Genomic DNA, 12,257 nt, shown 5'->3' with positions numbered 1-12,257 from the left:
GATGAATTACATATCAATTAAGAAATATGTATACTTGATGTAATATATATCTACATTAAATACACAAGTTAATTTTCTCATCACATTAATCAATATCATTTTAGCCTTTTAGTGTTTTCCTGTTCAGCTCCCTCTGGGCAAAGCTCTCACAGAGTGGACACTCCCAGACCCCTAGCCCCTCTCTTGTTGACCCACCCCCTGCCCGGCAATTGGTGGTAAATGGCCTGATTGGAGAGAAGGGGGGGTCTATATGCGTCTCCGGAGCTAAGACGTGTTATTGGATTAGTATGTCGGCATCTGCCTAAGCCTTCCTTCTCTAGTTTACCGTAAACACCTTGAAGGACACCTCATGTACAGAACGAACTGTAGTAGCTACCTCCACAAGCTCTTTTCTTGGTGTGCTTTCATGGCTTTGCTCTATAGGATGAAGAATGTCAGGAAGTTACATTTTTCACTGCTTCTCGTATTAGTGCATGTTTGCTTTGGTAAGTCTACCTTTATCTTTTTGCTTCCTGTATACCTGATTGGCAACTTAATTAAGCTTTGTTCTGATTGTTACCGGTTTTCAATTGCACTAGAGTGCTTTGAGAGATGGCTAGCATTTTCATAATCATACACTGTAGAGCTAAGAACATGTTTTTCCTGTTCTGTATTTAATTCTTGCCTTTCCTCCCGTTGCCTGCTTACCTGCTAGTTGCAAGTGAGTGCAATATCTTATGATTTAATAGAGGTGGTTGGATATTGTTTGAAACGCCCAAGTGAATTCGAAGAATGTAAAATTACACCACAGTACCATCAATTGTGAAAACTGTATGCATTTGAAAAAAAGCTATTTTAATTACCTTTGGCGTGGGGAAAAGTCAAGCAAAGTGTGTATATTTTTGGGCTGGTTGACGTAACTGCGGCTGTAATCCTAGTCAAGGGATAGAGAAAGCAGAGGGGGTTAGTACAATATACCCTGCTCTGTTTATCTGACACCGACAGCCAGTGCTAAGATGTTATTAGGGGGAATTAGTAGTACAGTATAACAACAAATGGATTAGACTCTTGGTGTATCTCTTCTAGCACAAGCAGACTACGCCCCATTTTTCTACGATAATGGGCCCTACAGTAGCAACGGAAACCTGGCACTCTTCAGTCTGTCAGAGGATACTCCTGTCGGTAAGACCTGACCCTAACCCCCCCCCCCAAAAAATTGCCAAATAACCTGAAATCAACTCTATATGGTTTGATGTTACTAACATAGTAATTTAGCAAAAAATAAGTAATACATGCTCACATGCCCCTATCAATTCCATTGATTGTTAGCCAGTCGTGGCTAAAGTTAGATGACGTTTGCAATGGCTGTTTAAATAAAATCAAGCCATGGATTTCAGTTTCTCCTGGCCCATAGGCTACGTTCAAGGCGAGGAACAGGGCAATAAATTAACTATTTGGTCAACCAGTCACTGGCGGGTAGATTTAAAAAATATTTTTTTGCAGGGAAAATTACACCAACAAAACACAAAAAAACAGATGAGCATGCTTTGTTATGTTTCTAAAACAATACATGTATTACTAGTAAGAAGAAACTAATGTGGTATATTGAATAATATGTATTTTTTATGACATGAGTCATTTAACCAAAATATCACAGATGAGACAAACATTTTCACCTGCTCCTTTAAGGGCGGGAGGTTACCATGATAGTGTGACTTGAGTCATGTTTGTTTCTGTGAGATTGAGTCTGATTTAGTAGAAGCGGTGTCTTCTCTTCCCTAGCAGTTGAAACTCAAACATAGAAAAACAACCTAGCTTGTGAAGAAAACAGTCTCACTTCAGTAGACTCTCATTTCAAGTTAATTAGACCACATTTTAGGCCTGTGCGCAGAGTGTCTGAAAACGTATCTTTGACGTGGCTCTTCCTGTGCTCACAGCCCCCAGCTAGACAGTGTTACAGCACGAGGTGGGATGGACTATATAGGATTCGTAGTTCTGAGATTCTGTGCTATTCATTTACCAGCTATGAAACAAAATGGCAGAAATACTTTGAACACAGCTACTGGAGCATTTATTCTACTATAAATGTGATCATACTTGACTATTTGTATTCACAAATTGAAACAGGTGGCTTTCTCGTGACTTTCTTTTACAAAATAACTATGAATTAACAGACTTATTTTCAATTAACTGGCAACATATAACATCACAATAAGGTATAGGACTCATGGGATTACGAGGAACAAAAGCAGGTATATTTCGCTTCAGCAGCTGGCATATTCTGTCCTTTCACAATTCACCTGTGGGAACATGGCAGCTCTCAACATTCGGCAAACAAAAAGAGTTTGCCACTACTATCCGAGAGATTGTTTGTGAGAAAATTACCTCTGACCTCAACTTGCAATTTAAACTCTTGCACTGTTCATTTCTAAAGTTCATACCTAATCAACTAAAGTGTAACATTTGGAGACAGTGGGAAATCAATCTTCTAAAAAAGAAAAATCACTCTAAACTTATGTGGCGGATGAATCAGAATGTGTCCCTTTGGACTCTGGTGTTGGAAGCCTGACTTCTTCCCTTAGCTAGGGCTCAGTCACTTGGGGCCCAGAGAGGGGAGAGGTCAGGCTTGTCTATCACATGTCCCTGGTGCTATGCAGAATATCAGAAAGGGAAGAGGACAGAATGGAACAGTGTCTTCATATGTGAATGTGTCTTTACCTATTCTTAAACCATGTGAAGGGATGGCGTGATTAATGGGGAACCAATTATTTGTCACCACAATGCCTGTGCGCAAGTCACTCCCCTCAGTGAGCTTGTCCAGGAGTGGGATCAAGAGAGGTTTTACTTGAGATGGGAGTATCTAGAGTTGACAATTGATTTATGCCATTGGATGAGTTGTGTTTTTGTACCAGGAACGAGATTAGAACCTTGTTTTAGGGACCAAACTGAACGATAATTTATAGCGAATGCTATCTGGCTAAGGGATACTCCTTTCTCAAATATAAAGTCCCTTTGTGAACTGTTTCTAAGATCTGTGGTTCGTCATGTAGGTTGAGAGGGGTGTATCTTGGCTATAAAAGATATTTGTACTTTTGTGTTGACACTTTCAATGGTTCATTAGAGAGAGCGCATCATTGAAAGTCAAGTGCATCATTGAAAGTCAAGTGCTTTTGCAAAGCTCTTAATTATTAAAGATGTAGTTTAATTAAAGCTCTGACTGGTGTGTGGCGTTTGTAACTCTCATTTGGTAATGCAGAAATTAGCCACCACACTTATTCCTGTAAATTCAATGTGAGGGTCACAGGACTTGAAACTTCCTTCATGAGCAATCTTTTCTATGAACTGTTTGGGCAGGAGAAGCTGGGTCCCATGCCACTGATAAACATTGCGCACTGCACGGGTCCTCTCCGGAATGGATGTCGTGCATGATTATACAAATCCACAGTTTTGATGTCAAACACCAAATTGTTCACCTCGCAAAGGAATCGGGGAATATGAGGAGAAGAGGATCAGAATCTACCCAGGTCTGAATGCCGAACTGCTGAACAGAGGGCAACCTACAACGAGGTGAGATCCCAGCTACGTAAGCTAAACCTGAGATCCCGGCAAAACTCATCTTGACCTTACGAAATAAAACACGTTTTCCACTGCCAAGGATGTAGTGGAATTCTTCGAAAAGCACATCAAGCCCAACACAAAAGGGGATGAGCCAACAGATCTAGCCTAACCCCAATTTGACTGTCTCAATATTCAGGTATGCTATCCACCAACAATCATGCAGCCTAGCCTATGGCTGTGATGCTACCCTCAGCATAAGACAATGATGGGGACACCCCCTTAAAACCTCTTACATCTAGATGTTCCGCTAGCGGAACGTCTGCTCCAATATCCAATGATGGGCGTGGCGCGAAATACAAACTCCTCTAAAATCCGAAAACTTCCATTTTTCAAACATATGACTATTTTACAGCTATTTAAAGACAAGACTCTCGTTAATCTAACCACACTGTCCGATTTCAAAAAGGCTTTACAGCGAAAGCAAAACATTAGATTATGTCAGCAGAGTACCCAGCCAGAAATAATCAGACACCCATTTTTCAAGCTAGCATATAATGTCACAAAAACCCAAACCACAGCTAAATGCAGCACTAACCTTTTATGATCTTCATCAGATGACACACCTAGGACATTATGTTATACAATACATGCATGTCTGTTCAATCAAGTTCATATTTATATCAAAAACCAGCTTTTTACATTAGCATGTGACGTTCAGAACTAGCATACCCCCGCAAACTTCCGGGGAATTTACTAACAATTTACTAAATTACTCACGATAAACGTTCACAAAAAGCATAACAATTATTTTAAGAATTATAGATACAGAACTCCTCTATGCACTCGATATGTCCAATTTTAAAATAGCTTTTCGGATGAAGCACATTTTGCAATATTCTAAGTACATAGCCCAGCCATCACGGGCTAGCTATTTAGACACCCACCCAGTTTAGCCTTCACCAAAATCACATTTCCTATAAGAAAAATGGTCTTACCTTTCCTGTTCTTCGTCAGAATGCACTCGAGCCTGCCTGCCGCCCGGTACCTTTCGGACTCTGACCTGGTTAACCTCTTAGTGACCCCTTAACCTGTCTGGGCTAGGGGGCAGTATTTTCACGGCCGGATAAAAAACTTACCCGATTTAAACTGGTTACTACTCTTTCCCAGAAACGAGAATATGCACATTATTAGTAGATTTGGATAGAAAACACTGATGTTTCTAAAACTGTTTGAATGGTGTCTGAGTATAACAGAACTCATATGGCAGGCAAAAACCTGAGAGAATTCCAAGCAGGAAGTGGCCTGTCTGAGAAATTGTAGTTCCTCTTTCTAGTCCCTTTCAAAACTACAGTATCTCTGGGGTTACGTTGCACTTTCTAAGGCTTCCATTGGCTCTCTAAAGCCTTCAGAAAGCGGATTGAGGCGCCTCCTGTCTCTGGGCAGAGTATACTAGCACAATTTGTCAGTGGTCTGCCTAGTGACAAAGAGATTGGAGATGCGCGGTTCCGTGACCATGCTGTTTTTTCTTTTTCTCTTTGAATGAATACACTATTGTCCGGTTGGAATATTATCGCTATTTTACGAGAAAAATACCATAAATATTAATTTTAAACAGCGTTTGACATGCTTCTAAGTACGGTAAAGGAACATTTAGAATTTTTTTGTCTCGAAATGCGCTCGCACGTTACCCTTTGGATAGTGACCTGAACTCACAAACAAAACGGGGGGTATTTGGACATAACTATGGATTATTTGGAACAAAAACAACATTTCTTGTGGAAGTAGCAGTCCTGGGAGTGCATTCTGCCGAAGATCATCAAAGGTAATACCATTGTTCTAATAGTAATTCTGAGTTTAGTGAGCCCCGAAGTTGGCGGGTGTCAAAATAGCTAGCCATGATGGCTGAGCTATGTACTCAGAATATTGCAAAATGTGCTTTCGCCGAAAAGCTATTTTAAAATCTGACATAGCGATTGCATAAAGGAGGTCTGTATCTATAATTCTTAAAATAATTGTTATGTATTTTGTCAACATTTATGGTGAGTAATTTAGTAAATTCACCGGAAGTTTTGGGTGGGAATGCATGTTCTGAACATCACATGCCAATGTAAAAAGCTGTTTTTTTATATAAATATGAACTTGATTGAACAAAACATGCATGTATTGTATAACATAATGTCCTAGGAGTGTCATCTGATGAAGATCAAAGGTTAGTGCTTCATTTAGCTGTGTTTTGGGTTTATGTGACATATATGCTTGCTTGGAAAATGGCTGTGTGATTATTTGTTGCTATGTACTCTCCTAACATAATCCAATGTTTTGCTTTCACTGTAAAGCCTTTTTGAAATCGGACAATGTGGTTAGATTAACGAGAGTCTTGTCTTTAAAATGGTGTAAAATAGCTGTATGTTTGAAAAATTGAAATTTTTGCATTTTTTAGGTTTTGTATGTAGTGCCACACTCTTCCACTGGCTGTTGAGTAGAGTGGGACGGTGACGTGCCACCTAGCCCATAGAAGTTAACACGCAAATCCCGTTAGCGGGATCGATTTGACAACAGCCAGTGAAATAGCAGAGCGCCAAATTCAAAAGAACAAAAATCTCATAATTAAAATTTCTCACACATACAAGTATTATACACCATTTTAAAGATAAGATTCTTATTAATCCAACCACAGTGTCAATTTCAAAAAGGCTTTACGGCGAAAGCAAAACAGATTATGTTAGGACACCACCTAAACAAGAAAAGCCAAACAGCCATTTTCCAAGCAAGGAGGCGTCACAAAAAACAGAAATACAGTTAAAATGAATCACTAACCTTTGATGATCTTCATCAGATGGCACTCATAGGACTTCATGTTACACAATACATGTATGTTTTGTTCAATAAAGTTAATATTTATATTCAAAAAATCAAATCTCAGTTTACATTGGCACGTTATGTTCAGTAATGTTCTTGCCTCCAAAACATCCGGTGATTTTGCAGAGAGCCACATCAATTTACAGAAATACTCATCATAAATGTTGATGAAAATACAAGTGTTATGCATGGAACTTTAGATAAACATCTCCTTAATGCAACCGCTGTCAGATTTCGAAAAAGCTTCATGGCGAAAGCACACGTTTGCAATAATCTGAGTACGGCGCTCAAACAACAGCAGCAAGCCAAACATAAACCCGCCATCTTGGAGACAAGAAAATTCAGAAATATTATAAATATTCACTTCCCTTTGATCTTCATCAGAATAGTGTTTTCTATCCAAATCTACTAATAATATGCATATCCTACCATCTGGGCCCGTGTAGCAGGCAGTTTAATTTGGGCACGTTTTTCATCCGGACGTGAAAATACTGCCCCCTATCCCTAAGAGGTTTTAATGAACTTCTGCCTGTCCTCGACCTTCCTATTGCCTGCCCCTTGTCTTTTTTAATAAATAGAGACTCAAACCATTTGTCTCCTTTGTCTGCATCTGGGTCTCTCCCTGTGTCGTTATAGCTGCAGCGCATTGCATCCCTATGGGATAAACTGTTCAGGATAGATTGCCAGTCCCATGTGGGCTACCACACAGCCATTTTCAATTCAAGGACAGGCATCACCAAAAGCAGAAAACCAGCTAAAATTATGCACTAACCTTTGACAATCTTCATCAGCTGACACTCCTAGGACATTATGTTAGACAATATATGCATTTTTTTGTTCTATCAAGTTCATATTTATATCCAAAAACAGCATTTTACATCGGCGCGTGACATTCAGAAAATGTATCTCCCCCAAAACTGCCGGTGAATTTACAAAAACACTCATTATAAAACGTGGATAAAATATTAAACAATTATTCAAAGAATTATAGATTAACATCTCCTGAATGCAACCGCATTGACAGATTTCAAAATAACTTTACTGGGAAAGCACACTTTGCAATAATCTAAGTACTGTGCTCAGAAAATACACTACACAATACAGATAGCCGCCATTTTCTAGTCATCTAAATGCATGAATAACATTAGAAATATTCACTTACCTTTAATAATCTTCATCAGAAGGCACTTCCAGGAATCCCAGGTCCACAACAAATGTTGTTTTGTTCGATAAAGTTCATAATTTATATCCAAATAACTCCATGTTGTTAGCGCGTTCAGTAGGCTACTAAAAATGTAGGGCACGCAAGGGAAATGTCACTGTCACGGTTGTCGTAAGGAGAGGACCAAAACGCAGCAGGGACATGTATACTCATCTTCTTTATTCACGGGAAAATAAGGAAAAACCAAACAAACACGTATACAAAAATAACAGACCGACGAACAACAGTCTTGAAGGTAACACAGCAATCCAAGAACAATCTCCCACAAACACTAAACCAAACACATACCCATATATAGGACTCTCAATCAGAGGCAACTAGAAAACACCTGTCTCCAATTGAGTCCAACCCCAATAAACTAGACATAGAAATACAAACATAGAACATAAACCCAGAACTAACTAAACAAACACCCTACTAAATAAATCACCACCCTGAACCACATAAACAAAATACCCTCTGCCACGTCCTGACCAAACTACAATAACAAATAACCCTTATACTGGTCAGGACGTGACAGTCACAATGAAAAGCCCCCCCAAAAAATCTATTTACGTTCGTTCAAACATGTCAAACGTTATATAGCATCAATCTTTAGGGCCATTTTAACGTGAAACGTTATTTCAACCGGACCTTTCCTGTGTCTTGAAAAACGTTTTGGAACACAAGGTCTTATCTCACATGAACGTGTGACAATGAAGTGATGTCATCCCTGGGACATCAACTTCCCTTCCTTCTCATTCGGTCTGTGTTCATCATAGACGCTTCAAACCACTTTCTAAAGACTGTTGACATCTAGTGGAAGCCTTAGGAAGTGCAAAATGAATCCTTTGTCACTGTGTGTTCCATTGACAATGACTTGAAAATAGTACAGCCACAAGATTTTCATTTCCTGCATGTATTTTTCTCAGGTTAATGCCTGCCATATGAGTTCTGTTATACTTACAGACACCATTCAAACAGTTTTAGAAACTTCAGAGTGTTTTCTATCCAAATCTACTAATAATATGCATATTCTAGTTTCTTGGCCAGAGTAGTAACCTTTTTCAAATTAGGTACGTTTTTCATCCGGCCGTGAAAATATTGCCCCCTAGCCCCAACAGGTTTTAACAAACTATAGTTTTGTCAAGTCGGTTAGGACATCTACTTTGTGCATGACAAGTCATTTTTCCAACAATTGTTTACAGACAATTGTTTACAGACAGATTATTTCACTTATAATTCACTGTATCACAATTCCAGTGGGTCAGAAGTTAACGTTCAATAAGTTAACTGTGCCTTTAAACATCTTGGAAAATTCCAGAAAATGATGTCATGGCTTTTCAGCTGTGCTAACATAATTGCAAAAAGGGTTTTCTAATGATCAATTATCCTTTTAAAATGATAAACTTGGATTAGCTAACACAATGTGCCATTGGAATACAGGAGAGATGGTTGCTGATAATGGGCCTTTGTACGCCTATGTAGATATTGGTATTTTCTGGTACAGCGGACTTCAATTAATTTTGACCATCGCGAAAATGACGACATTCAGAAAAGTCCCAGAGTCACAAGACTAGGTGCGTTGAAACCACCTCGGCCCATAGAAATGGACCAACACATTTCTGTCCGATAGCTCATTCAGGGACCTCGTAGAAACGGATTTTCAGCACTAATTAAAGTCGCTGCACGGGCTCCGAATGACCTATCGAGCCAAAATTCGGGGTCACCTCAGCTAGGCATACACACAATGTCAGAACTAGACCTGCAGCTAGAATGTAACTACATGTTTTTAAAACTTAAAAGTGTTGTGAATTTTGGGCCTGCTCTAAAATATGTGATGTTTGGCTTCTAAACGAGTTGGACAAAGTGGGTTTGGTGTCAGTATGTATCAGTTTGGTGTCAGAATGATATCTTATTGACTGTAATACTTGAATTTAAATTTTGAGATTATTTCGTTTTGAATATCGTGCCGTGCTATCTCACTGGTTGTTGTCCAACCAATCCCGTTAACGGGATTGTATCCTCAAGAGGTTATTAATGCCTTTAGGGGGATGCAAGGGGTCCATGGCCGGGTAGGGAGTACCCCCCCACCCGTGCCCATCCAATAGGGGGCATTTTAGACGTTTAAAAAAAAAACGACATTGTCCCACTTCTCTCTCTGTGCACCAAATTCATACTTCCTATGACTTCCTATGATCAAGCATGACAAATAGACCTTCTAGGTTGATTCAGGGCTTAACATAGTGATATATATAATTTGGTTAGTATAAATGCCATTTGGACATGGTTCACTGACTTTTGGGTTCGGAGGCCGACTTCCTATGATCATATATTGCAAATGGACAAACCATAGGTCTTATGGACCAACTCAATAAAATAAGACAAAGTATGTTCATACATATGTATAATTATTATACATATTACATATGTATAATTGACTAACGATTTGAAAATAATTCAAAATATGGTCCAGAAAGCACTTTTTTAGAGGGTGTTGAATATTTGAAATAAAATTGATTTTCATAATTTGACCCTTGGGTCTTGACTTTGTGACCATTTGCAATATGAAAATCTACGGTACAGCGCGCTCGCCATCTTTGGGATTTTTGTTGTATGACACTTGGCATTTGCCATATACCACTTGCCATATGGTTTGGATGAACTGCTGTCCATTTGAGTGGTATTTGTGATTGTGTATATGTTTCATCCAATGCCAAAATGTTGCCATTTATTTTTGTCCATTTTCCTTACTTTCATGAAGAAAATAGAAATTCAATATATGAGCTTGTCAGGCCACCACGCTTACTACTGCCAACTTCTAATTTCAGAATCTCCTAAAAGAGCCACAAGATGGCGTTTCAACATTTAATTTATACAAAATCCTACATTCTGTCATCAATTTGAAATACTAATAATAATAATTAATTATAATCAATAAGAATTCAGTCGATGACCCCCTAATTCTATAGGATGCCACAAAAAAGTTATAAAAAATAGAGCAACTGCATTTGCAATAGGGTTGAATAAATTACAATGAAAGGAGACATCAGATTTGAAAATGCTGTTAACTGTGTTACTGCATTCTCAACAGACCAGGTAGCTGTTAGTCTTTCCAAAATCAAGATAGAACTTAATTGATTGTTAAGACAGAGAGCTGAATTTGCCACCCATCAAGTAAGACTCAACCATTACTTCCATGTTAATTGTCACAGTTGTTTACTGGCCAACAAGCTACACCGTAATGATCAATTAGTTGATATAGCAACTATTAAATCTGAAACCACGGAATTACTATCAGCTCCCAAATTAGTCAAACAAATCTTCCCGCTTCTATAAAGATCTCTACACCTCTGATTGTTTATCCACACCAAGCCAGACTAAGTCATTTCTAAAAGAATCAAGAACTCCTCTTCTCTCAACAGAGGAAGCCATCTCACTGGCAGCCCAAATCTCTCTCGATGAACTCAAAAAGGCATTGGATACCATGAATAAAGGCAAATCAGCTAGATAGGACGGTATCCTAAGGTCTATAAAAATGTTGCCAATCATTTAGGTCCACTATTGCTCAACAGTCTTAATACAGTGGTTCACAAAGATTAATTTAAGAGAGATGGGAATACAGCACTAATTTCAGTTTCATAAATAAAAAGGTAAGGATGTCGCCCAGTGTTCTCACTATCGCCCCCTATATTTGATAATCCTGTGTAGAGACTAAACCAAATTGGTCCACACGGACCAAAACTGCAAGTCCCACCTCTCCCATCTCCTCATTGATTTTCAGGAGCATATACCCACGTGGGTGATTGAAAGATGAGCTGAGGTCCACACTCCAGTCCAGTTGGTGTTGGTAATGCACCTTAAAGTTGGTTGCCAACCAATATATAAAGTCCAAGAAGAAGAAGCAGCCTGAAAGAGGAGAGATTACTAGAAACAAACTCGGTTTACCCTTTTATCTGTGGATTAATTGTCGGAGTAGAAGACCTTGTGCATTTCAGGTAAAATAACAACCCGCTGTTTATATCCCAGGACAAATTAGCTTACAACAGTAAGCTAGCTAGCTGAATTGCTATAAATGTTGACTGCTTTCCCACCTGTCTCCAAATTAATATAGTTGGTTCAGAGTTCGTTTTGATATTTCAAATCAAATCAAATTGTATTTGTCACATGCGACGAATAAAACAGGTCGACCTTATAGTGAAATGCTTACTTACAAGCCCTTAACCAAGAATGCAGTTTTAAGAAAATACCCCAAAAATATTTGTAAAAGTTACAGATAAGAATAACAAATAATTAAAGAGCAGCAATAAATAACAATAGCGGGCTATACACATGGGGCACTGGTAAAAAGTCAATGTCAATGAGGTAATTGAGGTAATATGTACATGTACGTAGAGTTATTAAAGTGATTATGCATAGATAATAACAGTGAGTAGCAGCAGCGTTCCAGGGGGTGGGGGGTGGCGGTAATGCAACTAGTCGGTAGCCAGAAGATGAAGCTGTTTAGGAGCCTCTTGGACCTAGACTTGGCGCTCCGGTACCGCTTGCTGTGCGGTAGAAAAGAGAACAGTCTATGACTAGGGTTAAACCATATTGAGTCTTCCTTGTTTTGTAAGAATTGAACATCTTAAATACTATATACTTTTACTATGAACAAGTT

At 38.8% G+C, this 12,257-nt stretch overlaps 1 protein-coding gene across 1 annotated transcript in view; it reads left to right on the top strand.

The window, feature by feature from the left end:
* The first annotated feature begins 253 nt into the window (after nt 1-253).
* LOC115201004 (cadherin-related family member 1) overlaps nt 254-12,257 on the top strand; it is a 122,651-nt gene continuing 110,647 nt past the window's right edge. The window contains exons 1-3 of the mRNA XM_029764188.1: nt 254-485; nt 695-700; nt 1,066-1,161. Of these exons, the coding sequence (XP_029620048.1) occupies nt 350-485; nt 695-700; nt 1,066-1,161 (238 nt within the window). The 5' untranslated portion in view covers nt 254-349. The remainder of the gene's footprint in view (nt 486-694; nt 701-1,065; nt 1,162-12,257) is intronic.

This window comes from Salmo trutta, chromosome 10 (assembly GCF_901001165.1).
Source record: "Salmo trutta chromosome 10, fSalTru1.1, whole genome shotgun sequence".
NCBI lineage: Eukaryota > Metazoa > Chordata > Actinopteri > Salmoniformes > Salmonidae > Salmo > Salmo trutta.
Note: the sequence above shows the minus strand (reverse complement) of the source record. Positions and strands in the feature narration are given on the sequence as shown.